Source organism: Coturnix japonica, chromosome 13, assembly GCF_054131305.1.
Source record: "Coturnix japonica strain WE chromosome 13, WE-NBRP24, whole genome shotgun sequence".
Lineage (NCBI taxonomy): Eukaryota > Metazoa > Chordata > Aves > Galliformes > Phasianidae > Coturnix > Coturnix japonica.
Window position 1 is genome coordinate 20,738,310 of NC_140675.1, and position 25,799 is coordinate 20,764,108.

General features: G+C 44.5%; 2 protein-coding genes across 6 annotated transcripts in view; one reads left to right on the plus strand and one right to left on the minus strand.

Moving 5' to 3' along the window:
* Window positions 1-29: 29 nt before the first annotated feature.
* LYRM1 (LYR motif containing 1) lies at window positions 30-2,758 on the plus strand. 4 transcript variants are annotated; one of them, XM_085514495.1, is made up of 4 exons: window positions 30-809; window positions 900-1,058; window positions 1,512-1,604; window positions 2,138-2,758. In XM_085514495.1, exons 2-4 carry the CDS (start codon window positions 900-902, stop codon window positions 2,252-2,254), a joined length of 369 nt encoding a protein of 122 aa, XP_085370621.1. In that variant the 5' UTR covers window positions 30-809; the 3' UTR covers window positions 2,255-2,758. The 4 variants fall into 4 exon arrangements, with proteins under 4 accessions (XP_085370621.1, XP_015732967.1, XP_015732968.1 ...); XM_015877481.3 differs by having other exon boundaries at window positions 30-525; XM_015877482.3 differs by having other exon boundaries at window positions 30-438.
* Window positions 2,759-4,000: 1,242 nt separating this feature from the next.
* DNAH3 (dynein axonemal heavy chain 3) overlaps window positions 4,001-25,799 on the minus strand; it is a 44,326-nt gene continuing 22,527 nt past the window's right edge. The window contains exons 35-61 of one of the 2 annotated variants that reach the window (XM_085514435.1): window positions 24,711-24,822; window positions 23,923-24,164; window positions 23,212-23,312; window positions 23,028-23,133; window positions 22,111-22,240; window positions 21,423-21,650; window positions 20,997-21,100; window positions 19,974-20,268; window positions 19,368-19,547; window positions 18,310-18,433; window positions 18,074-18,230; window positions 17,085-17,228; window positions 15,797-16,463; window positions 15,524-15,689; window positions 15,003-15,219; window positions 13,917-14,099; window positions 12,962-13,160; window positions 10,013-12,154; window positions 8,906-9,131; window positions 8,343-8,587; window positions 7,479-7,595; window positions 7,147-7,301; window positions 6,693-6,860; window positions 6,191-6,333; window positions 5,429-5,633; window positions 4,557-4,694; window positions 4,001-4,406 (exon numbers count right to left, since the gene is read on the minus strand). In XM_085514435.1, coding sequence (XP_085370561.1) covers window positions 4,053-4,406; window positions 4,557-4,694; window positions 5,429-5,633; window positions 6,191-6,333; window positions 6,693-6,860; window positions 7,147-7,301; window positions 7,479-7,595; window positions 8,343-8,587; window positions 8,906-9,131; window positions 10,013-12,154; window positions 12,962-13,160; window positions 13,917-14,099; window positions 15,003-15,219; window positions 15,524-15,689; window positions 15,797-16,463; window positions 17,085-17,228; window positions 18,074-18,230; window positions 18,310-18,433; window positions 19,368-19,547; window positions 19,974-20,268; window positions 20,997-21,100; window positions 21,423-21,650; window positions 22,111-22,240; window positions 23,028-23,133; window positions 23,212-23,312; window positions 23,923-24,164; window positions 24,711-24,822 — 7,248 coding nt within the window. In that variant the 3' untranslated portion in view covers window positions 4,001-4,052. Of the gene's footprint in view, window positions 4,407-4,556; window positions 4,695-5,428; window positions 5,634-5,674; window positions 5,787-6,190; window positions 6,334-6,692; window positions 6,861-7,146; window positions 7,302-7,478; window positions 7,596-8,342; window positions 8,588-8,905; window positions 9,132-10,012; window positions 12,155-12,961; window positions 13,161-13,916; window positions 14,100-15,002; window positions 15,220-15,523; window positions 15,690-15,796; window positions 16,464-17,084; window positions 17,229-18,073; window positions 18,231-18,309; window positions 18,434-19,367; window positions 19,548-19,973; window positions 20,269-20,996; window positions 21,101-21,422; window positions 21,651-22,110; window positions 22,241-23,027; window positions 23,134-23,211; window positions 23,313-23,922; window positions 24,165-24,710; window positions 24,823-25,799 lie in introns of those variants that run through there. The other variant, XM_085514436.1, reaches the window with a different exon arrangement.

Consider the following 25,799-nt stretch of genomic DNA (forward strand, 5'->3'; position numbering starts at 1 on the left):
GCGCCGTGACGTCACGCGGCGCGACCGGCGCAGCACGAACCGGGAGGGCACAGGGCGGGGAAGAACGGGAGCAGCGGGGCGGGGAGCGGCACGGAAGGACACGGCACGGGACCGAGGCACGGCACGGCACGGCACGGCACGGCACGGTGCGGGGCTGAGAGCGCGGCCTGGAGGGAGCCTGTGCCCGGAGGTGCCGCGGGCGCTGCGGGCGGGAGGTCGGCGCTGGTTCCGCCGTTGCGGGTAAGGCCGGCCCGGGCGGGCAGATCGCACCGTACACACAACAGCGGCATTTCGGGCCTCGTTTCTGACGCCGGCTCTTGGTGCGGGCTCAGCGGGCAGACGGCGCCACAACGACCGGGGCGCTCAGGGCCCCCCTCGCTCACAGTCAGCACCTCGGAATCATCGCACGGCCAACGAGCTGCTCGGCACCTGGCACCGGTACCGCAGTCCACCCACCATCACCCACCATCACCCACCATCACCCACCATCACCCACCAGTGCTGTCATCGTGTGCGTGATTCCAGGTCTGGACACACAGCACAGACGGGGCAGCGCTGTTACAACACAGCGGAGACTCCTCCGAGTTTCGGTGACTCGCCCAACGCTGCGTGTTGCAAAACAGCAGTGACAGAAAGCACGGCCGGTCCTGAGCTGGTTCTCATTCAGCAGAGCACTGCATCGAGTGCTTGACTTGCAGCAGGAGCTCGGGCTGCTTGCATGGGGCAGATTTAAGTCTCAGTGCCAATACTTTGCTGGCTGGGTCTTCTGGTTTCAGCAGCTATTTCAGTTCATTCTTTAGGTGGTGGAGGTACTCTTAAGCATTGAATTGTGTTTAAAAGCAGTACACGTGGTGGTCGTTCACACAAACTGGGGCTCTTGTGGGGTTGGTCTGTTTCAGATGACAGCAGTCACACGACAAGAGGTGCTGGGCCTTTACCGCAAGATATTCCGGATAGCCAAGAAATGGCAGTCGGCATCAGGACAGGTGGAACAAACTGCTGCAGAGAGGGAGTACATTATAAAAGAAGCCAAAACGTTGTTCCGAAAAAACAAAGATGTGAGTGAGCGTCATTGCAGGTTTGAATTTCTGGCCCCTTTTACTGTGCTTTGCTCACCCCCAGTGGGTGGATGCCAAGGTATGGAAATAAGAAATGATTTCCCAAAATTCCTTCCCCATAAATGCCAGTACAAACACATTCTAAGGCATATTTGAGTTACAGCTTATTATTTCAGGGGTCAAAATCTGTAAGAAAATTCAAACCCTCTGAGGTCTCCATAAACTCCTGTGGAAGGCCAGGCACGTCACCTCGAAGAGCACTCTCTGCTCTCACAGTTCCCATAGCCTCTGGGCGCTGCTACTCAGAGCCATAGAGCTCAGCAGTGCAGATGTGAAAAACACCATCATTGTATCCTTGGAACTGCAAAAGGAAGGGAAAAAAAAGCTTGAATCTTGAAATGCTGATTTTTGTACTTGTGCAAAATATTTATTTCTAGCTCTCTGTTATCTTAGGTGACAGATCCGAAGCTGATTAAGCAGTGCATAGAAGAATGTGAGGCAAGAATAGAAATTGGACTTCACTACAACATCCCCTACCCGAGACCCGTGAGTATGTCTGTTCCCCACAGGTGCACCTTATTAGCTCCCATCTGACACTCAAATCATAGATCCATTCTACTGTCGTTGTGCCACACATCTCACCTCTGCTCAGGTGCTCTGCTAAATCAGAGCCAGGTGAGCTCTGAAAAAATCATCAGCACGCTGCTCTAAGACTTCTGCTTGGGACCTTAACAGGATTTCTGTGTCTTGCTGTTCTGGAATACTGCTTACAGGCATATTTCAACAATGTTATTGTCACAATCTGATTTCAGATTGCAGACCAGAATTAACAAAACCTCAAGTATGCAGGGTTTTCTTAAACCTGATGTTTAAGGCTGCAGAGTCACTCTGCTAATCACTCGTCAGAGAGTTCTTTGCACAGAAATCTAATAACCTGGCTTCAGACAGCATGGTTGCCCTCTCCAATGAGTGAAGGAGTGATTGAAACTCAATAAAATTGTCTGTATATGCTTTTTTTTTTTTTTTTTTTTTCTTTGTAGCATCTTTATTTGCACCTGACTTGGGATTTTCTATTCCAGATCCATCTGCCTCCCTTGGGCCTTGCCCAGAAACAAGGCCGTACGTTCCGACATCAGGAAAAGCTGAGGAAGATTTCTAAGCCAATATACCTGAAATCCCATGATGAAATTTCATAACCCATCGTTTCAGCTGTGATGTGCTGGGACTGCAGTGCAGGTGGTTTGTGCGCACAGCTGTGAATGAAGCTGTTCACATCACCTGGGGCCTCGCCAGAAAGCTACGGATGTGATGCACGCCATGGCCAGGGCTGGGCTGGTATTAGTGACAGTTCAGCCACTGACTGATCAATAAAAGTGGCCCTTGGCAAGGAGTGAGGTTTGATACTTTGACATCAGGACAAATTACAACAGTTTTTCAAATCCTCTTAATCCATAGAAGGGCTCTTCCATGGTTTGAGGACGATATATGCTCAGTTATGATTCAGGGAAGGAAAAAGAAAAATGCTGCACAAAGAAGCTAGTCTAACAATGAGAGAAATATCAAGAAATAGAAATGTCAAATCCTTTAGGGTGGATTAAAAAAAACACTTTGTTTTAATGTACGTACTGAATTTCAGCTAATTTTAATCATATTAAAAGTAGAAACCATCCCCGTTAGTTTCATTAAAACTAAGAAAAGTGTGTGGTTTTAGAAGACTGGTTTTAATTAATCTTACCTTACTTACAGATCTTCTGAAACCTCGCTCTCAGGAAGGGCTGTGGCTGTCCCTGCAGTGGCTGCGCAGTCACTGGTGTACAGCCAGCGCTGTCTGAGCTGCAGGGGCTGAAGGCAGGGATGGTGATTATCTTTGTAGTCTTTCCCAATCTTAATGACTCAGATTCTGTGGAAAAAAAGATATGACCCCAAATGGGTGGATGCAGTGTTACGGTGGTGGTGGTGGTTTGTGTGTGAGGGTTTTTTTAAATGTTTGCTTTGATCTCTGTGCTTCCCATGTATTATATGTATCAAAACTCTCGGAATCCAGCTCCAGTACAAAGTGGCAGATGATTGTTAGTCCAACATGAGGTACAGTAGAAAGGGAACTTAGCTCCACTGATCAGGTACCCGGGATACGTAAGTCAATAACACTGCAATGACAAAGTCACCCAATGATGAAACAAGCACGCTGCTCTGGGAAGTGGCAGGCTCCTGACATGTGAGCTGTCCAGATTTCTTCCACGGAAACTCTAAAGCACGTGTCCAAGGAGCATCAGCTCCAACCATTTTACAGAGCAGCTCTGGCAGTTCATTCCAGTGGAAGATTAGTTCTACATGTGGAGAAAAGACTGTTCTCATGCACTCGCCCCTTATCCTACATACTCCTGGGATGCAAGATGTAGGCAAATCCAGCAAGTCCTGTTTGCAAGAGTCATGGATTAAATTCCCATTGAAATCAACAGCAAAACACTGAGCCCAATTTTACTTGGGGACAAGCAAAACAAAAAAGGCCCAATGGTAGCAGCAAGGTGAGAACAGGACGAGAGGGAATGGCGTCAAGTTGAGCCAGGGGAGTTCAGGTTGGGTATCAGGAAACGTTTCTCCTCTGAAAGGGGTCAGGAGCTGCAATGGGCCCTGCCCGGGGAGGCTGGGGAGTCACCGTCCCTGGAGGGGTTCAAGAGCTGCATAGACAAGGTATAGAGGGACATGGTTTAGTGGGAAACAGTGCTGGTAGGTGGACATTGGACTGGAGGATTTCAGAGATCTTTTCCAAGCTCAGCGATTCAGCCCCTGTATGACCTTTACTCATTCTTGTGTAGGGGATGAGAATGGCCAAAGAAACATAGGAAACATGGGGCTGTTTTAAAGCCAGCAGGAAGTAGTGGTATTTAAAAATATACAAATAAACAGTAATAATTTAAAAACCACCACCACCAAACAGTCACTGGGGAGCAGAGCGTATCTTTTAATTCCAAATGAAGAGGGCATTGCTTTGTCTCAGTCGTCGAGCTGGCACAGCGCTGCCACACCTCGATTGATCCAGTGCTTCTGGGGCTGCTTTGAAGGGAGCTCAACAGAGAGAACGTAGTTAGTTGAGTGGCCAGTAGTGGATAAGACGCCTCTTCTTGCGCTTGTCTTATACACAGGGCAGGAATAGATGTTCAGATGAAGAAATTTGGAGCTTTCTCCAGGCTTCAGCCATATTACGGGTAAGGGATCATAGAGGATTTTTGGAAGCGATTCCCCAATTGCTGCAGATTCTCGATCCCATCGTGCACCTTCCAAGAAAAGGCCTCTCACGTATGCCCCATCTTCTGGTATTTTCTCCATTGTGTTCTCCTGTTTCATCACCTGGAACGATAAAACCATTTGCTTTGTTTTATTTCTATTTGGAGTACACTAAACCCCGTGGTGGGATTCCTAACTGAACTCCATTCCCTGCTGCCCCAGAACATCTTTCAAGCTGCTCAAGAAAAGCAGAATTCCTCCACGTGTTCTTACCTCAAATTCAAACCCAATGTGGTCAATGGGAATGCTGTATTTTCTGGCATAGTTTTGTAAAACGCCTGTCAAAAATGACTGAGTGAAGTAGAATCCTGACAGCCAAAAGACAGTGGGTGACCCATCGACGACCCAATCCTGAACACAGGAAAAAGGAAAACAGAAGAGAAATACACTTTTGGCTTCGCTGTGCAAATTCAGCAGGAGGAGACGTCCTCACAGATGCAAACACCACAGCAAGACCCAGCCCTTGATTGGACCCTCTGAATGTTGCCACTTGTTACAGAGTCTTTTTTGTCCTTTTTTTTTTTTTTTTTTTTTTAAGATCAATATACCTTATTTTACAGTCCTTTAAGCACTGACATCCTAACATGAAAAAAGGCCAGATTATCTTACATTACATTATCTTCCTATCACTGTTAAGGACAGTGTATCACTACAGACAACACATAAAAACCCAGCAGGGGAAATAACTCCTGCACAGAGATGCCAGTGTCTGGTTTGGAAGTCAGGAGGGCAGCAGGAGAAACAAGGCAAAGGCAGGAGATGCACACACTGCTCCAAGCCACATGGAGGCAAAAAAATTAAAGGAGCATATATGGCACTTTAATGCAGCAAACATGAAATTCTGCTGCTTCATACAAATCTTCCACTCCTCTGTTCAGTTCTCTCCTCCTGTCACCTTTATGGGATTCTGCTACACGAAGGATGTACTCTGGAGTCACGCTGCAGAGCACTGCTATTGATGCAGGGCACAGCAGATCCCAGCCCTGCGCCTCTCAGGTGCTGCTGAGTGAGGACAGCACCAGACGTTTCAGCTGCTCACCTTCCAACCAGCCCATCCTTAACCTGTCGGTTTCAGCTCAACATACCTGGAAGAAGCTCAGACGGCAGAGCAGATCGGACACGTAGCTCCCCAGGGGCTTCAGGGACGGGTAGGATTTGGCAGCCCACATTGATGGCACTTTTCCCATTAGCATGCTGTTGAAAACATCTTCAAGTTCAGACGACATTAACACTAGGCCCTTGATGGCTTTGCCAATATTTATAAGACTGCTTCGAACCACCTGAGTAAGCCTTCAGATAAAACAGAAATCATCACCTCATCATTTACTTACTTTTTCTTTTTTCTGGCTATAGACCTTCAGGTTGAATAAAGGGCTGAACAAAGCTGGGGAATGTCCTGTCAGAAAGTCTTTATCCCACATACAGTAATCAAGGCTTATTTACCTCGAGAAAAAGCAAACACACATACAGAAATGAAAGGCAGTAAAAATCCCATGCTAGGAGGGGGAAAGAAGTGAGAAGAGCTTCAAGGCTCTGGCAGCAGCTATTGCAGTGTGCTGGGAACAGAGGAGCCTGGGTATGACTTGAAAAGAAGGAAGCAGGCAGCCCCCACCTCAGCACAATAAATTCAACCCTGATTTAAGTTCATGCTACAAGAACGTGGGCACCATTTTTATGTTTAGGCAGTGAGCTGCCACTGTCACATTTTTTTGTTAATAATGTTGAGGCAAAGCATCATCTGCCATCTTAAGAATTGTGTATTGTGAGAGGCTTTTAACTGCTCACACTTCACCAGCTGCCAGCAGGGTCCCATCCAAGCACTCCTCAGCGCAGCACACAGACCATACCTGTTGAACCGAATCAGCTCCTGCCGCAGGACTGTATTCATGGACTCCTCATAGAGTACCGGGTACATCCTCATCACCTCCTCAACATCAAAGTCACTCGGTAATTTGGATAGGATGTCCTGTGCCAAATCCTCAACAGTTTTCTGAAATCACAGATTGGAAGTAAATGAGAACTTCTTCACCAGCTGCGCTTGCTAGCTGGGCTCTAACTACAGTTTATGCCTAAAATGAAGCACTTTACTGTTGTTTTAAAATGTGACAGATGACAGAAACTTTCCCACTCCAACCACATATTCTACTCAACCAGGTGGTGCCGTGTGTTGTCCAAATACTTCAGTGCCCATTTTAATCCAGGTTCTCCCAGTCCACATCTACTTCTCTACACACCTGCACCCTGTTCCCTGCACACCTACGTAATGCTCGTGTGATGGGAGGCGCAGGGTTACTCTGAGATGTGGGGCACACGAGGCATGAGCTGCAAGTTGATTGTTCCCCCTGTTACCTGAGGGGACCTGCCACCTCCCCCTGCCACTCGAGGCAAAGTCAGCAGCACCCCGCTGAAGAGCTGGTTGGTCTCCTGGGTATCCTTGGTAATGTCTGCATTCTCGTGAAGCCCAAACACCTCAGGGTGCGTCACGCTTGGTAAGCTTCTTAGGTATTCAATGTAAGACTGTAACAGAAACATTTCAAAAGCAGAAATCAGGCAGTGATATATTCACAAACGATCAGTACATCCAACATCAGAATACTGGAATCTATCTCTCTCTCTCTCCGCTGCCATGTGATAGATATTAAGTACCAAACTCATATTTTGCAGATGCAGTCTGTCACGGCTTTGCAATCTTATGCATTTATTTCCTGTACGTTTATTTATTGTATTTGGTGTATCAAAGTGCAGCATAGGTAAGCTTTTTCCCAACAATTAAAGGGAGAATTTACATGTGCCGTCTCCTCACCTCATATGGACCATGTGGTGGGATGTAGTAGTCACCTCCAGGCACAAGCACGTACTTGTCCTGCTCTATATCCTTGTTGTAGACTGTAGACAGAAGGGACAGGAGAAGCCGCCTGTCTTTGTCGTCTGTTACTCTCCCACCATAGTTACATTCCCCTGGGAAAGGACAAAGAAAACCAGAATGAAAAGATTAAATTTAATGTAAAACACTTTTTGTTTGTTCATTCATGTTCACCTCCAGTAAGTTGAAATCCTGAGGCTTCCAGATACTCAGAAGTTTTTAGGTACCGTTGAATCAAAGTCAAAACACATCAGAGGGCACAAAGCCTGTACCTGTTAGATATGTCAGAGCTTCAAAAGGGACTTCTTCATATTCATTCAAAAACATGTGGATCTGCTGCATACTGATCCTGAGGTCAGACTCGTTGAACTCGTACGGAATATTCCAACCTGTTCAATACAGATAAGATACATGGGGTGAATGAATGCTGCCCCGTGCTGAAATATAGCTGCTTATTAATACAGGGATGGTGGCTTTCAGTGGGAGTAAACACTGCACAGCAGTCACTGTTACTATAAAGGCAGATTCAGTCAGAATGGAAGGCTGAGAGCTTCACGCTCACTAATGGAGAGTGTAAGATATATATACACACAAACACACATATATATGGTTATATAGTAATAAATATGAAATCTGCAGTTTCCTATGTTTCTGCATTGTATGGAAAATGTCAGAATCCAATATATTTCCAAATACATCCTTTCATTGCTGTATTATGAACACACTGCAGATACTGACTTTCAGTTTTACACCAAGCAAACAGACACACTGGCTCTGCTAAAAATGTACACACAGGAACAGAAGCGCTACTGATAAGTACACTGATAAGTAAATTACTGCAGGTATTGAACAGCGGCGTAATAAACTAATTTAGTCAGCTACAATTTAATGCAAGTACTGTATGATATATTGACACAATGGATACTTTCTAACCCTCCCCCAGGGTAACACAGGAGCTTCAAGAGTAACTTTGCTTGAACAAGAATCACTGATAGCAGCTTATAAACTTCATTATGCTCAGCACAGGTTGCACTCCTGCAACACTGCTGACAACAATCCTGCTTTTTAATAATAAATAATGCATTTCAAAACTACTGACCTTTGAGAAACAATATGGAAAATAATTGGAACCTTACCCAATGGGCCAAAGTTTCTCCTTTCCTGCACAACAGCGTGAAAAAAGCAAAGACCAAACAACAATTTTTGCCACATTTCTGGCTTTTGGCAGCTGTTAAAGAACGTGGCATCAGAGATGGGGTCGTTGAGGTACGACCGAAGGAGGTTTGCTCTGACCCCTTTGGGAGGTTCATTTGTCATTTTGATGCCATTCTGGAGGATGCTGACAGGAAATTCTGTGGACGGATAACTGGTCAACCACAGCCTGCAAAGAGATCCAGAAGCTCATTATTCAAAAGCCACCAACCAAGACATCTCCCCAGTATCGATTTTCAGCAAACTAAGGGGTTTGTGACTTGTTTAGCTATAATGATACCATCTATGTTTGCTATAAATGCAGCATAAAGAAGAGTATATCAAACAGGTAGGAACGATGACATCCCAGTTAGGTATCTTTATCACTGCACATCAAACAATATGACTGTTATAAGAGGCTGTTGACACAGAATAAACTTCATCTCTCTTTGCAGCTGCCTTCAGCAAACAGGAAATACTGAAACAAAAGGAACAAAATGTAATTTACCGGAACTTATCATTGGTGCTCTCGGGCACTATCACCTCCTCGCAGATTTTCTCCAAAGCAGGCATCCAGCTGGTTGCAAGGTGGCAGTTCTGCAGCACCACCCAGCTCCCTGCACTGACTGCCTGGTGGATCATGTTGGCTGCTATCGGGCCCTGACCTTGTCCAAGTGAAACAGTCTGGATGTTTGCACCTCCCATGCCAACATCGTCAGCAAATTTGAGCAAACCTACGACGGCAAGTTGTGCACATGCAAAGACAAAGTATTAGAAAGTAGAGCCGTGTTACACTCACTGTTTTTATAAAGGAACAAGTATTAAAGGGGTAAAGGCCAACAAAAAAAAAAAAAGAAACAGAAAAACAAGCCAACACCTCAACAACCCACAGGCAGCACCCAACGCTACATCAGCACTGCTTTCCTCAGAGATGTGCTGAAATTCAGGTGCACAAAGAAACACTACAAAATTCACTGGCAGCCAGGCTAAATGCTCAGCCTCCTCCTCAGCCTCGAGTGCTCAGCTCCAGACCGCACTACTCTGCCATGGGTACAATTGGATATGGGGTTGAGCTGTGAGCTGGACCTTCAGCTATGGGCTGTATTTCTTTGCTGTTCAATCAGTCCTGGAAATCCTTCCTTATAGTACAGCTGATATTACAATCCTTTGGGCAGAAAACCAGGTTTAAAAATAAATGGGGTGTTTTTTTCTTAAAGGCCATTTAACAGATGTGTTTTTAACGTAGTCATATGTACCATTTACTCAGTAATAGAATGAGGACACTTTCAGAAGGGGAAAACTTCCAGACTCACACTGGAGGAGCTGCAGTGTAAGCATGAATGATGAACTGGTGTGGATGTTAAGAAATTCTGGACTCCTGAACTGCTGCTCACAGACCCAGACATCGTATCACTATTTCCTTCACCCCGCTCCAGCAATGATACTCTCATTTTACATATACAGACAGATGTAAATGCCTTCTGTTTTATCACCACTGTTATGCTTTACGGACATATAAAGGCCAGGTTGAGCAGCCTATGCTATAAACAGTTTAATCACACTCAGTGTCATTTAATTAGACAAAGAAAAAAAGTGTTTTCAGTATCAGTCTCACCTGCCATGGGGTCAGCACCTGGTGATAACACAAAAATCAAAGGGGCACAACAATTGGAATCACCGTAGCTTTGTCCAAGATCAAAAGTAGGCGGCTCAATAAACGTTCTCCCCATGTTTTCTACAATGAACTGCTGCACTGCTGGAACTATTTTGTCAGGTCTCAGGCACCTGAGGATCACCAAACGATCCAACCCCGTCACTGTGCTCCACGCATCTGGGAAATTTTCTTTGTGGGGTCTTACAGAGTCGTAGATTCGTTTCCACTCTGAAAAGTTCTCTCTTACATGTTCCATCAGCCCCTGAAGGTTTGTCAGACAAGATGCACGCACGAGCTCTGCCCAGGATTTGTCAGAGAGCCAGTCTGGAGCTGGGTTGGGATGAGGATTGTCAAGAGCAACTCCTCCTGTCAGTAGGAAACGCCAAACTTCATCATCTATTTGGCCTCTCCCCTTCATTATGCCCACTGTCAGGAGGAGGGAGAATAGCAGCTTATCCTTCTCAAACAGTGAGCGACAGACATTGTTATAGATGCTTGCTGTGAAATGTTCTATTATGTTTTCAATCCTCTCTTCCAGATCTTCACCCTTCTTGCTTTTAGCAATGGACTGAACATACAAGTTAATGAACCAAGTCAGTGAATACTGGTACATGGGTTCAATGTTTGCCAGATCAGAGATGCAGAAGAAGACAACAGCTGAATGAACAGCAACCGGCTTATACCCAACTCGAGTAGAATCTATTTGCATTTCAGTTGCTGAGGCAACTTTTTGCTTTTCAGAGATTTCTTCAGATAACGTTTTGGACGACGACAGAATATTAATTGCTGTTTCATCTTCTAAGATGTTTCCTTCTGACTTGGAAAGAACTTCCAGGATTTTGTCTTCTATTTCTTTTAACTGTTTTTTGTTAGCTGCACTTTCTATAATCAGTTTGTTTTTCTTTTCTTCCAGTTCAGGCTTTTCCTCTGCAGCTACAATTCCAAGAAGCTGGTCCTGAAGACCCAACGGTGTAATCATGAAGTTGAGCAGACAAACCTTAACAGCCACTTCAGGAAGATAATGAGGATTCCTTAAGCGAGTTGTTATGTAAAACCTGAAATCTCTTGAATATTCCAGTATATTTTCCCCTAATTTCATGTATTCTACTCCTTGTTGTTTGAATGTTAGCTTTAGTAAGATGGGTTCTATGAAAGCATCTAATTCTTCTCCAATATTTTCCAGCAGGACAGGCGTTCCAAGCTGAATAGCATTTTCTAACGTCCTAACATAATGTGTGTCAGATAATTTGATAACCGACAGCTTGTTGGCTTTCTCCATGTTCTTCACCCATCTGTTAGCTTGCCTTTGAGGGTCTATCATTAAAGCCCACCTCCTTGAGTTAGAAACAATTATGCCATTGTCAATGGAAAAGGAATCAACTGGCAGCCCAGCGATCTGCCACGCACGGATTTTGACTGGATCCCCTAATGTGTTGCTTAAGCTAAAGTCACCGGAGCACGGGATGTTCTTCTCATTGCACAGAACTTGCCATTGCTGTTGGCACTGTAAGCGGTAGTCTACAGTAAAGGCTCCCAGGTAAGCCACAGTTCCTGAAGATAACAACACATCTCCTGTAAGGTCTACGTACCGGATTCTCAGTAACCGTGCAGCTTCTGTCCACCTGTCTTTCTCTCCACCGAGACCACTGATGAGCTGTTCAGCTCTCACAATCTTTTGTGAGCAGAGGTCAATATTATTTTCCAAATCTCTCTTCCGGTTATTCATGCTTTCAAAATCATCATTCAAAGCTTGGAGGCGATCGACAACCTCCTTAAGTTCTGCTTGCTTTTCTTTTAGCTTCTCCATTTGAACATCCAGCAACTCCTCAGCAGTTTTCAAACGTTCACGTTTCGGGGCAACCACTTTTGCAACGCGGTCATAGACCTCCATGGCTCGCACCCACTTACACAGTCCTTCACAGGCCGATGAGACATTTTTAATGACAGCTGGCTGAAAATCCGGGTGATCAATAAACCTGTCTCTAATGACCTTCATTACAGCTGGAGGAATATGATCCTTGTCATATGTCTTCAAGCTCTCCAGAAATTTCAGGTCTCCAAGAAGTTTTCTAGAGGACCCCCAGTAATCTTCTATCATTTTACCTGCATTGCACATAACATGAAAATCAGGCCTAAGTCACACACACTCAAACTGAAAAAAAAAAATACTTGAAACTTAATAGGAGGAACCAACAATATCATGACTTTGAAGCCTGATTTTACTACGCAAGCACAGTCAATTCTTTTGTGAAAATCCTCTCCTGAAGAAATTCAAACAGGAACCTCAGTATCACAAACACCCACCGGATTTATTAATTACATGTTAATTCTACCTCAACAAGGGAACCAATTGTACAGTCTTTCTTACTGTAGTTTATTAGACAAATCAACACCTATAAGAAGGCACTACATCCTAATCTAGACAAGACAATTTTGGATGAAAAACAAATTTATAGAACTCTTATTTCTGCTATTAAGGGCTGAAATGTGGGGACATGAAGTAAAGCTATTTCTTGTCCTGCCTTGTAAATCCTGTGCAGTCTCACAATAGTAACATGAGAAAGAAAGGGTTTGTTAGAATGGTAACCTATGGCAGGAGGGATTCTGCCTCCCAGGATACCCGGTGCTGTTTTGCAGCAGGGATTACAGGGGAATGGTGCAGCAGACCTCCAGCTCCCAGAGCCCCTCAAGGTGATGGTAACCACAAGACTGGGTCAAAGCTTCGTGCCCTCTGGGATCACACCTACAAAGCTTATGCAGCAGCCAAGCAAGTGCAATATGCTATAACAGCAAAGCAAGGCTGATCTCAGTAGCTGAGAGCTTAAGTCTTCGCTAACAAAAACACGCTCCACCAGTGCAATACACAGCACCCAACCATTACTAGGGCAGGGAGAACAAACACTTCATTACCACTCCCATTTGGATCAGGCTTCCTCTCTGGTTTAGCTCCCTTCATGACACAGATGCTCTCCATGACAAGCTTAACAGGCCCAGGTGGATTCTGCATGGACTTCACAAGAGAAATATCTGAAGGATTCAGGGTATCAAGAGCTGCAAGTGCTGCCTCCAAAGCCGGCATGGCCTCCGCAAGGTCTCCTTCGCATTCATCCTGTCAAGACATTGGGGAGATGCCTGTAGTTCCACAGAAAACTCTCTGCCTGGAAGTATCTAATAATAAGTCTCCACAGCACTGGGATTCTTGGAGAGGAAACTACTTTGGTCTGCACAGCTTGAAGAGGAAAGGTTTGTAGAGAACTAGGAAATTCCATAAGCTCAACCCAGAGCTGAGAAAGCTCAAAGTGTCTCCCTGGTTGTTTGGGGAGAATTACAACAGGTTAGATACGCTTGCTCTTAATTTAAGAGTGCTGATTAGGTAGAAAGTATATACCGTGTGGCTTAAATTCTTGCTCACATACCCAGATAGAGGTAATTACCTATCACTGGCCTTTCCAACTAGCTCCAAAAACACACTGAGGAATCCTGCAGCTTCCCACTGTAAATTCTGTGCTATGATATCTGGCTGCATCAGCATCTCTTGGGTTATGCCCAGCAGGGCTCCACGCAGCTCTGTGACACATCAGCTCACCTAACCCCAAGGAAACCATCCGTGGGCCTGGCACCTGCCTAACCCCAGTACTCCATCTGCTGAAAAGCAGAATACGTTACTACAGGAATAAAAGCTATGGAACTTTTGGGATGCAAACCAACAAGGGAAGGGTGGCAGGCACCACGAGACAGTCGCACACTGAGCAGCCAAAATTTACCTTCTTTATATCAGGAACATCTCGTTCACCTTATTAACACATCAGAATACAAACTTACAGGGAAGGATGCTGAAAACCAACCACTCTCCAGGCTGAAGTACCTTAATAGCTTTTGCAGCAGCTGCTGCTTCGTTGGCCTCCTTTTCATCTGCTGACACAATTTCCTTCTTTGCATCTACTTCAGCTGTTTCTTTTTCAATCCGGACCATCATTTTCTCTGTTTCTGCAGAAGTCTGAATCAGTTCAGGCTGAAGAGCAGTCAGTTCTTTCTGCATTTCTGCAACCTGATGAACAGGAAATCAAGAGGAAATCCTCGTAAACATCTGCACACACTTCATGCTCTTGATGTCTTAGGGAGAAAGATGAGAAGACATCAACACAAGTGAAAAGGGGACACGAGACCTTGAATAATTGTTAGAACAGTTCTCTGAAATATTTTTACTAAGAGCCGTTTTATTGAAAGGAACAGAATTTTTAAAGAGAGTGTTTGTAATCATCCGTGATCCCTCCTTTATGATCCACTTAATTTCAATCATGAAAAACATACTGATCAGTTGTATTTTTTTCCTTCACTGTCAGTTTCAGTTTATGGAACCCCAAATAATCCTTTGCTACACAAGTGAAAAACTGAATCCGAAAGAAACCAGGACTGTAACACAGACTTAGAGGACTTAGAGACATCAACAGCTCTGTACTAGATGTTCTTTGTCAGCACAAGTGCCTGGAAGCTCCACTACTTTGCACTGGGACGCTCAGGCCCTGGATTCGATGTGTGAAAGGGGGACTTGTTCACATGGACCCTGATCAATCTCCCACTGGGAATTGATTGGGGAATCAATGCTTGCCAAGGATTTACAATGTTCTTGAACTTCCTCCTGTTTTACAAAGGGTAACAGATGCTAAGCAATGTTTTTTATAGACAAGGTTTTGACAAAATAAGTGTTTTTTTCCCTTTAACACTCAATGAGTACCATCAGCTTCACGTAGCTTTCTATTAAGTGTTATTATCTGAAATTAAAATGACTAAGAAGTAATCTCACTTTTCTGGATGGCTTTCTAGAGAAAATTATCAATAGCATCCTGAATGCAGCGAAGAAGGAATTTCATCAGCTTTGGTTTTGGAAGCTTGATTCCACTTACAACAGACACGCACATACCACACGTTCAGTGCTTTCACTCAGACTTACTTGTGAAGATGCAAAGTCAAGCTTTTGAAGTCCTGTAAGATAACGATTTCGCATTGTGTCAACTTCTTGCCTTTTGCTAATCAGCAGAGTTTTAAAGGTAAGAATCAGCTCTAGATACGATGTTGGCGTTACGTAGTTGTGCCTCCGCAGTGTGCTGTAATAGCTGACGGAGAGCTCTCTCACAGTTTCTTGGAAATATTTGCACATTGACACAACCCTGGGGAAAAAGTTTCTGCGTTACTGTGTAAATATAATCTCTCTTTACATCAATTAACAATAAGGAAATTACTTCAAGTCTATGAAGTCATATCAGTGTTAGTGAAGGCAAAATTGCTTTTCCCTACTACAAGAAACATTTTAGACTTCTTCCAAAGAACATGGACTGATACGTATGTCCAGATGCCTTTGACTTGCTCTGTCATCAAAGAGGTGGCTTAGCTTAGTTCACTTATATGGTCATGTAGGTCTGACAAGGGGGAGGTAAACATTTGCATCACATTTCTTGACAAATGAACTCATACTCTTTTCTAATGTCATCTTCAAGCTCAACATCCTCCAAAAACTTGTTAGCAACCATCTCCAAAGCATCTGCAGGCCAGGTTTGGAACCAGTCGATGGTGCAGCAGTTTATCAGCGATGGGAACATCCGTAGTCGATTCCGAAACGCGTCACCAATAGGACTCATTGCTAGAAAAATATGAAAACACAACAAGAACACCACAAAAATTATCTAACTTTCTCTGCAGCTAGGAAGCAGGAAAAGCATTCTGGGAAATAATGCATTATATACAGACCTAAGACGATATGCAAACTTTTCTTCATCCTTTCAATAAAGAAATTGTACATAGCAAGTGGAGTAGCTTCGACTTTCTCATTCGCCATCCTTGCTGCACTTTGCATTTTCTCAACAATATCAGCCTTCTCATCAGCAGCAAAGATATTAGGCACATCACCAGTATTTAAAAGCATGTTGATATCTTCTATAAATGCTTCATCCTTTATTTGACTATCACAGAACAAAAAGGAAACGTTCTTGTTAGCAACACCGGCCCTCAGCATGACTCGTTTAACATCTTCTTTCCATTCATTGACTCCATAGGACTTTGTAATTTCAATTTGAAAGAGTTCAAATGCGTTCATGTGGGTGGCCAGCTTGGTAGCGCTTTGTCGACCACTTCCACCAATGCCCACCAACAAAAGGTGTCCATTATCCTGTTTCAGTACCCTGCATATCCTTGAGATATGCTCAATAGCAAACTTGAACATGACTAAGGGCATTGGTGCCCTGCTGGTGTTGTTGTACTCCTCCAGGTAGGTTTCCATCACAGATGTCAGTTGCTCCAAGTCTGTGATTTCATCGTATGCTTTTGTGCTACTGTCTGGCTCCAGATAGTCCCCAAAGAAAAGGCTGCGGATGTGATCATCAGTGACCTCGCCAGTGGGTGAGAGATGACCCAGCACCTGCACGAATAAACACACGATTCAGACTATTGGAGAATTACTTTCATTTAAACAAGGATTATTCCTATCTATATAATAATAATGTGGGAAACACCATTTTCCAGTTATTTTGCTTATCATCTTAGTGCAGAAGAAAAAAGAAAAAGAAACAAAGACGAAAGAAAAATAAAAAGAAGTGGAAAGGGGGGGGGGGGGGGGGGTAAACAGAAAAGCTTCCTGAGCAGCAATTTGCTGTAAGCAGACATGCAAGTTCCTGCCATGCACACCTCACATGGCAACTGTGCTGTGAAAAGCAGGAAGAGTTGCCAGAAAGCTTCCCAGAAAAGCACCTGCTACTCCCAGTGACTCATTCCAGGGTATGTTAAGTTGGAGCACAAGTGAACAGTGAAAGACAGTTATCCCACACAGTCCTCTGTACCAAAGCAGAATCCTTTTGTAGTTCTGGATGATGCAGGTATGAAGCTTCCACAAGAGCACATATAATACATAACACAAGCAGGAGAAAATCCAAACTTCACAAATGCATCAACATACATCATTCAAAACATATCCAGTACTAATGTGATCTGAGTGTCTAAATGCTTCTGAAACACTTGAGTCTAGGTTGTTGTTGAAAAATACCTTATCCAGGTCCTGCTTGAAGCTATCTGTCGTTGTCTGTTTTACCATCTGAAAGAATACCTCCCTGTCCTCCTCATCAATTAAGCGATCATAGAAAACTCGGTACACCTCGTGAACCCAAAGGCGGATCAGTTTGTCTTCACTCTGAAAAAGGTACGTACAAAAATACAGATGAATATTGCTCAGGCAGGACGATGTAGAAACGTCCATCTGGGCCCTGCTATATTTTGTACTAAGCTCTGTGGGAATCTCTCAGTTTCAAGCCATTGGGCACGCAGCCCAGCACCTGTTCTCTTGACAAGCTTCCTTAACCAGCAATCTGTGACTCCTCTGTCTGTGCATTTTTCTCAGCCGTATCAAATCCCCCCACTCCAGTACATAAAGAACAGATGTTTCTAGACACTGCCTCCAGCCCCAGCCCTGCCCAAACTCTGCCACTGGCCAAGACATCCCCTGAGTAGCTGGTGGGCTTCTTGTTCTATTTCTGCACCAAACACATTAGTCCAGTAGAAATACGACTTCTAATATTCCTAGAATTCCCAAGCAATATTGCTGAAAATTGAAGAAAAAGCGAAAGTATGAAAATCCTCCACACCTGCCACTACACTTCTGTAGTATTTGGCCCAAGTTCTGCACAAACCTATTGCCTTGTTCACGGGCAAGCTCATCGACTTTTAAAAGAAACACCGAGTCTTCACATGCTTCTTTCTGCGGTAGATTTTGTTTGTGAAAGCACAAGAGGTGGGATGGCCCGAGGTACAGGCTGTATCAGATTGGCTTTGGACCCGTGGAAAGAACATCAGCAAAAATTACAGCTGCTTCCCTCCATCAGAAACAGAAAATACCAAGCAGGGCACTCAACGGCAATATCCACTGTAAATGCACATCAAATGAAATCACAGTTGACGTATTTGAGACATTCCCTTTGTAATATTGTAATTTACTTTCCCCATTGTTCTTTCCTACAGCAACACAATGGAACTACTTACTTGCAGATGGGTGTGTGGACAGAGCAGCACTCCTTTAACAACCCGGGAAAAATCTCGGAGATTAAAGACATAATGGGATTTTGAAGGAGTTGGGAGGAAATTCTCAACTGCCATCTTGTAAATCGTCATTGTAGCTTGGACCATCATCTTACTGAGCCTGAAGAAGGTAAATAGAGACAACATAAGATCCGCAGATAAAACGTGACAAAGGTGGTACAGGAAATGCACCAAATTACCTCAGAAAGACGGACTCAAAGCCTTTGCTAAAGTGCCAATCAGCAACTGCACTAAAAATCCTGGTGAGAATGTCATCTTCAAAAGAACAGATGGACACGATGTTCAAGTGCCGTGTGAAGCGCCCTGTAACATGCAGAAGAACACGCAGAGGGATCTAGGATCATCCAGGTACTTTCCTGCCTCCCCTCAGCGTCTGGCTGGGATCCACTCACGCAGATTCGCATCTGGCTGCAGCTCCAAATTCTGTTTCTGCCTAATTTCTGCCCCAGCGGTGACACCAAAGGAGTACAAACTGGTTCATATTTTATGTCAATATTCCTCCTTAAATTGACTGCTTTTAATAAGGAAACCACAAATCACCATCACAATACGGCCACTATCACCCACATTGGTACAGCACAGTAAAACTCTACGAAAGCAATGACCACCTTCTCAGATTCCACCTAAAACTACACAGAACTCGCACTACTAAACTATACAAATCCAGCAGCATCATAATAGTTATTTTAATAGATCCTCCTCAGATCGCATACAGGTATACCTGCACTGGAATCTTTATATGGAGGCTAAGTGGTTATAATGATGTAGCTGTAGCTATAGTTAGGCTTTCCATCAGAACATATAACCTTCCTTACAGTGACTTGGCAGGCAACGCTGATTTTTGAGCAACATGCCCGTAAGTAAATGCAGGCAGCGTATCCCAGCAGCAGAGATGGGATTTCAGGTGAGAATTGGTGGAGTAGCCAAAGAGACCCGTCAGGAAGATTTGTCCCCTTTCCAAAAAGTGAAAAGTGGGAAAAGTGCCAGTTCCTCAACATTTACTGTCACTTCATCATCCATTTCCTAACATTGATTGAATTCACCCTGGTAAAAGTACAGTTCTGACCCTGAGCACACAAACTTCATTTTGGAGCAATCCAAATGACAGACAAACATAAAGTGTGTCGTCAGCAAAATGAAACCTGCCTCTTAACTTCAATTACATAACTCTCCATCGCGATATACCTTATTCCTCCTGCACACGCAGACTTTGTGTCGCCCTTGGTAGATTTCCTACCTGTAATATCGTTCCTGCCTCCCCCAGGAGGGCCCATAGCTGACAGAAGCAGCACGTCTACGATACGAATCTTGGATGCATCTTTCCGGTCATACCAGTGACCGTGATCAACCCACTGCCTGAGAAGCTCGATGGGCGGCTGTGCTCCATACACCTCCTTGGCCGGCATGTTCAGGTCATCTGTGGAAGGCAGAGGTAGGAAGGAAAAACCTCTCAATGTTTAGGAATCTTTTTTTAGAAGCTAAGAATAAAAAAAAACAATGGAAACAGAGGTAGAAAAAAGGTTGATATTTTTCTTTTCATTTCACATTAACACCAGAATCAAATGACATTATCCTTTATAGGCATTATGTTGCTGGTTTTAGTGTGGTTGGTGATTTTATATTGCATTACGTTGCAAACACACATAAAATGAGACAGTAAATGGTTCCAAAGAGGAGCGCACTCCATCAACTGGAAACCTTTCAGCAGGGGGCAGTGCAAACCTTCCCTTGGACGCCTGCAAAGAACAAGGAGCTCTGAGGCAATCTAAACGTCTCTGTGAGTTACTTCCTGGGCCGAAAGCCAGAAGTTAAATGACATAAACACATGAGAAACTTGTCTTACCTACAAATATCACAGCCTTTTTCCCTGAAGGAGGCCCAAATAATCCTTTCCTTCTCCTGTCCAGCTTGGACATGATGATGTCCTGGGTTTGGTTAGCCGAGGTTCTTGCAGAGAAGTTGACGAAAACTGGGATATATGTTTCTTTGGGAAGTTGCAGCAGAAAACTGTTTGTTATGGCTGATTTTCCAGTGCCAGTGGGACCCACAAAAAGCAAAGGGATGTCGTGCTCCACGTATGTCTTCAGAAAGAACATCTGTCTGGCAGTCTCCACTGTTGGGATGATCAGCTCCGACACCTGTTACATAGGAAAGTAAAACGACTCATGAAGATCCAGCTCCTAATATTACACCCACGTGAATACTTCCATGCAGCTACAAGAAGCTTGTAGCATAAATGTGTGTCAATGAAATTCTCCTCTCTGAAACCCAGGCTACAGTGAGATCCTGCCAGACAGCGCAGATGGCATCACTTCTGCAGCAATTACTCAGTAAACAGCCCGGACAGCACTTACCTGCACTTACCTGTTGCATGGCTCATCAACACCTTATGAAGCCTGAAAAGAAAACTGCATGGCTTAATTCTGTCCCCTGCTGTGCAAACGGAAAGGGACAGTGCTGCCAGAACTTCTCTCTAACAAAAGCTGAACAAACACCCATTATCTTGAATTTACACCTGCAGAACAGGCACTTTTATACCAATCTCTGCCCTGCTACACTTCCGAAAGTTTGCAGATGCCATCAGGGTGAGTTGTGCCATTACATGTGGAAATTCAGGGGATTCAGGGCCCTCGGAACTGCCCGCTGTATTCCAAACAAGTACTGCCCTGCTTGCTTGGTTTCTCTGTTCAGTGCATACCGTACAGTGATACCAGTAACACCAGAACTAATACGCAGGGGCCTACAGTGATACAGTGCTGCAGTTGGAACATTAAACATAATAGGAGTTTGCAAAGGTAACTGATTTATACCTCGAAATCTTTTAACCAAATAATTGTTTTCTACAATGAAAGATATCGATGTAAACCTTAGCTCCTGCGGGGATAACTTGTTCTTCTTGTGTGATGGAATCTGTCCACAGGCTCCACTGCCCACTTCCACGCTTGTGAAAATAGAAGTCATAAACAGTCCCTGTTAATTACAAAAACAGAATATGGCAAAACCCACCGATTAGAATCAACTTCTATAACATCAGTGTGAGAATTCCGATGCAGAGTGATAATGAAGGCCTTTATATCTCAGGAGAGCCCCTCCTCCCCCCGCTGCCATCAGCACACAGCTGTCTCAGGTCAGATTCAGCCTCAGCATTGTGCCAATGAAGCCCATGAGCCGGAGGGCACCCAGCACGCAGTGCATAGCACAGGGCAGCTCTGCAGCACACCCAGCGCTCCGCTGAGCTGCCCAGCCAACTTCCTGCTTTATCAATAGCCAGGCGGGTGCAGTTACCAAGTACCTTTTTCCGGGAAGATGTTGTTTCTGGTAATCTTCACATTCTTAGGGCGCCCTTCCGTCCCCAGCAGCAAGTTACGGTAAAACACATCGAACTTCTTTCTGCTGTCTGCATCGATGGTTCCCCCAATCGTCCAAACCAAAGCAAAAAGGAAGAGCCCCTGCAGCCACAGGGTGATCTGCTGAGCAGACATGCTTTCCTTCCCCTCTTCTTCAGGTTGCTTTATTTCATCTAGAACAGACGTTTTCGAGTTAAATTCGAGTTAAACGCCAAGAACAACCATTGAACCCAACCCCAAACCTATTTTTGCATTCTGAGACAAACTCAGAGCACCACGTGAGGACAACTTTGCCTGTATGAAGTGCTACAAATCATCAGATAGAAAGGAATGAGAAGAAGCTTTTACAATGGTCCATTTTATATTTCCTTCAGATGCCAACAGACAGCAAACAAAGCAGGTGGGAAATGCTCCCAAGGCCACGTGCAGCTCTGTAACTACAGCAGCCCCCAGCTGAAAGCTCTGAATGCCAGCTGAAGCACTATGTAATTAACACCCATCTGTGAGGGAGGACTTGTGTCACAGCATCTGAAGCAGCAAGGAAATTCCTTCCACCTGATAACCTTCGTCTTGTTATGGAACAAAAGGTGGAAAAATAAAAGGAATAAAAAGATTGAGATTTAGGGTGCTTACCAAGCAGACAAGTATAGAGTCTCATAAAGCTGTAAGTCAGATGAAGAGAGGATGTTTGCACTACGGCTTTGCAGTTATAGTGAATGAAGTCTAAGCAGGGCTCAACCAGCCACATGAACAAGTTGTTGACCTGCCAGGAAATGGAAAATGGCTTTTAACAAGGCAGCAGTTGCCACACTTCCCACTGCCTCCAAGTCTCTGTCAGAAAAACACTAAACACCTGAAATCGTCCAAGTCAGCAGGAGGAAGATCAGGAAAGCCTCCCTGTCATTACCTGGTGGTGAAAACAAGCTGCTTCTGCCACACAAGTTTTCACCCTAAATTTTGTTACCCAGTTAGAAATCCCAGCAGCACAGCCACTGCTCAGCCCAGGGAGGCTGCTGGGGCAACAAAAAAAATTATTCCAATGTGTACAGAGAAAAGGGCCTCAACTTCCCTTGAAAAAGACTGGCCTCTACTGAGGACCCAGGCAGAGATACTGTGAGTATCCACAGCAGGAGTTCCTAAAGCACAGACTGGTACCTGTGGGAGTGCTGGAGCAGGCAGAATGGTGGGATCTGCTCAAGAGGGAAAACAGGAGAGGAATCATGACCTAGGCTCTTCTCGGGGCCTTTTATTCAGGGAGTTTCACTAAAGGGCCATCCTATCTGCTGGCTCAGAAAGAACTATTTTGTTTTGATGACCTACGAGGACTGTGTCAAAAAAGAACTTTCGCTGAACGCACTTCTCATGCCCTGATACATGACACTAATAATCATAAAACAATCTGCAAAAGCCCCTAAGAAACCTGGGGTGCTCAAAACTGTCATTACTTCAGCAGGTTTGATTCTGCATGCTTGCTTTCAAGACGGTAAACTGAGCATCACCTTGAAGTCAATCTGCTACCTGGGACCCTTGCCAATGAGCAATGCTCTCACCAGCTCTCGGTGATCTTCCTGCAGGTTTGGAGGCAACGTCAGAATGTAGGAATCCTTCAGCGGCTTCCAACCCAGTTGCTGTGGGTCCATATAGATCATGCCACACCTGGGAAGAAGGAACAGTTACGGCAGCAGAAGAGATGCCAAAGGTGGGACACTCCCTGTTAGAGGGCCTTCATGTTACCTGCTAACAGTTGCTGGAGACGCTTCCTCTAAGTCTGCAGCCTCAAAGATTAAGCTCATTTTTGAACTCATCTGAATTATTTCACCACTCATTAGGCACAGCTAGAAGGAAAACAGCAAGGAAATGTGACTTACTCATGTCAGTGTTAATCTACCAGCCAAAGCAATGCCTGTCACACATCGCCGCTCTACTTAGTTCTACTTAATGTCACTTCTCATTCACTCCTTTCTGTTCTCATAACACTTGCTGCCTTCTGACCTCACCTCAGTTTTTCCTGTAATGGTGTACAGAAGCAATACTGTATCTTTAAATACCCCTGTAAGGAAAAGCAGTTATGATCTGCAGCTTTTCTTTAGTTAATTTATTCACCAAATTAGTTACACAACTTCAGTGTTCAGTTCCAGAACTGAGTTTACTCTCAGTTTCCTGAAATGTTCAATAAACAAACCTCAGTTAGTAAAACCTCACTTCAATGAGATCAGAGCAAGATAAGGCTTCTAAGGAAGAACTAACATCTTGTGATTTTCTACTGACCTAAACCATGGAGCCCAAGGAGAAAGCAATGCTTTTAAGCACATCAGCTTTCATTAGGCTTGCAGCATAGTACAGTTTTACTCTTTGACCACCATGGAAGCAAAATGCTACTACTACTGCAGTAAGGTACATACTCAAGTGTGGGACACCTGGCTCAAAGGAAGCTCAAAGGAATACCTTTTTATTGTCATCCAGCACAGTGTTCATGTTCTCTATCCAAACTGCGTCCACTGGGCCATCAAATACAATCCACTTTCGATCCTCTGTAGTAGAAGCTGCTTGTGCCCTGAAGGCGTGTGCAAGAACCCCATCTGTCCACTCATGGCTCACAGGATCAAAGCTGCCGTACAGTTGTCCCATGGTTATAGCTTTAGGATTAATAACTTTGTATTCAACAGCAAATTCATCCATTGATTTTGCTGTGTAGGAAGACAAACAGAGGAGCTTGAAAATGTGATAGGTTTGTTTTATTCAACATCCAAGAAAGAACATTTCAGAAGGTTCCTACTGCAGACATACAAGGCAAGAAAGAGAAGATGTCTGAAGTTAGGCATTAGTGAATAATCATTTACTTCTACAAGAAAAGCACAAGGCACTTTATGCAAAAGCACATTAAAAAGGAAAGAATAAAGCATTAAGAGATTTGGTATGTTTAAGGGGACTACTTACTATCTCCCCATCACAGCTTGCTTTGCATGTTTTGCAAGGGTATTAAGAACAAATACAATGCAAATAAAAGGCATAGAAGTATGAGCACATTACTGTGTTTTTTTACTCCAGTAAAAACAGACCAAACTATTTCCAGAACATATAGAAGACAAAATAGTTCAATGACCAGCAACTCCTTGATTGAGAAAACAGAACATAGGACAATTACCAACCTCAGTGTGTCTCTTCAAAGAAAAATACCATCAGGTGTAGAATCAATTTCATTTACCGACAAGTTTGGGGCTGGACAAAGTTACCTGCATTCAGATCCCCCAGGGCTCCAGCCAGCGCTTGGTATGCACACGTCTTCCCACCCAGAGGTTCTCCAACAATCATGAAGCCATGGCGCACCAGCATCATCTCGTAGACCTGCAGCAGAGACACGGCACTCAGCCTTAACATTGCTTAAAGGTACAAGTAACGTGTATGAAACCACAGGTACCAGTCCTGCACTCAGTCACAGCAGAAAGCAGCCAAACATCTGCGTTCCATTAAGGCACTAACCCACATCAGAGCACCATCCTATGATCATGGCAGTTCACAGCGATGTAATTTAAGCTCTCACCAGGCTCTGCTCATCATGGCCCAGTGCATAAAGCCTTCAGTGAAATGAATGGTCATCAGTGGGGAATGGAACTGCTGCTCTGAGGACCTGCCGAAGCAGCAGTCCCTCACAGCCGTCTTTGACCTGTAAGGGGGGGTGACCTCTCCAGTGCCCAGCAGATACTGACAGACCTCGCATCAAAGCCTTCCACCTAAACGCCTTCAAACAGAACCCTACAGAAGCCCTAAGCCGGTTTTGTTTAACCTCAGGTTAAGGCTGATATCTTAAATCCCTTACCAGTTAATACTGCCCCTGCTTAAATGAAAGATCAAGCATGGCTTGCAAAGCAATGTAAGCCAATTAACGTCCCCTAATGAACCAGCCCCAGGCCTTACAGTTCTGCTCCCAACAGCATCAGGTTGCACTGCTCACACAGAAACAAGTTCAGCATTCTTTGCAAGGCCACCAACACGGCAGTGCACGAGGAACAGCAGGAACACAAACTGAAGGTAAAGCTCAGCCACAATGGGACACCCCAGCCCTTCCCAAGGAGACTGGTCAGATCTGGGACACAGCCTGCCTGCATCATGGAGCTCTGTTTGCTGGGCAGCACTGTACTGACCATTAACAGCTTCAGCTCAGTGTTTTATCCTGAATCATCAGGCTCAAGCTCCAACTAATCAGCTCCTTCACAAACTGTCTGAATTCAAAACCCACTGTAAGCAAAACTGACAGTTATTCCATGGTTTTTCCTCAATAAATGCACACTGTCTGTAATACCAGTTAACGGATCACAGAGGCT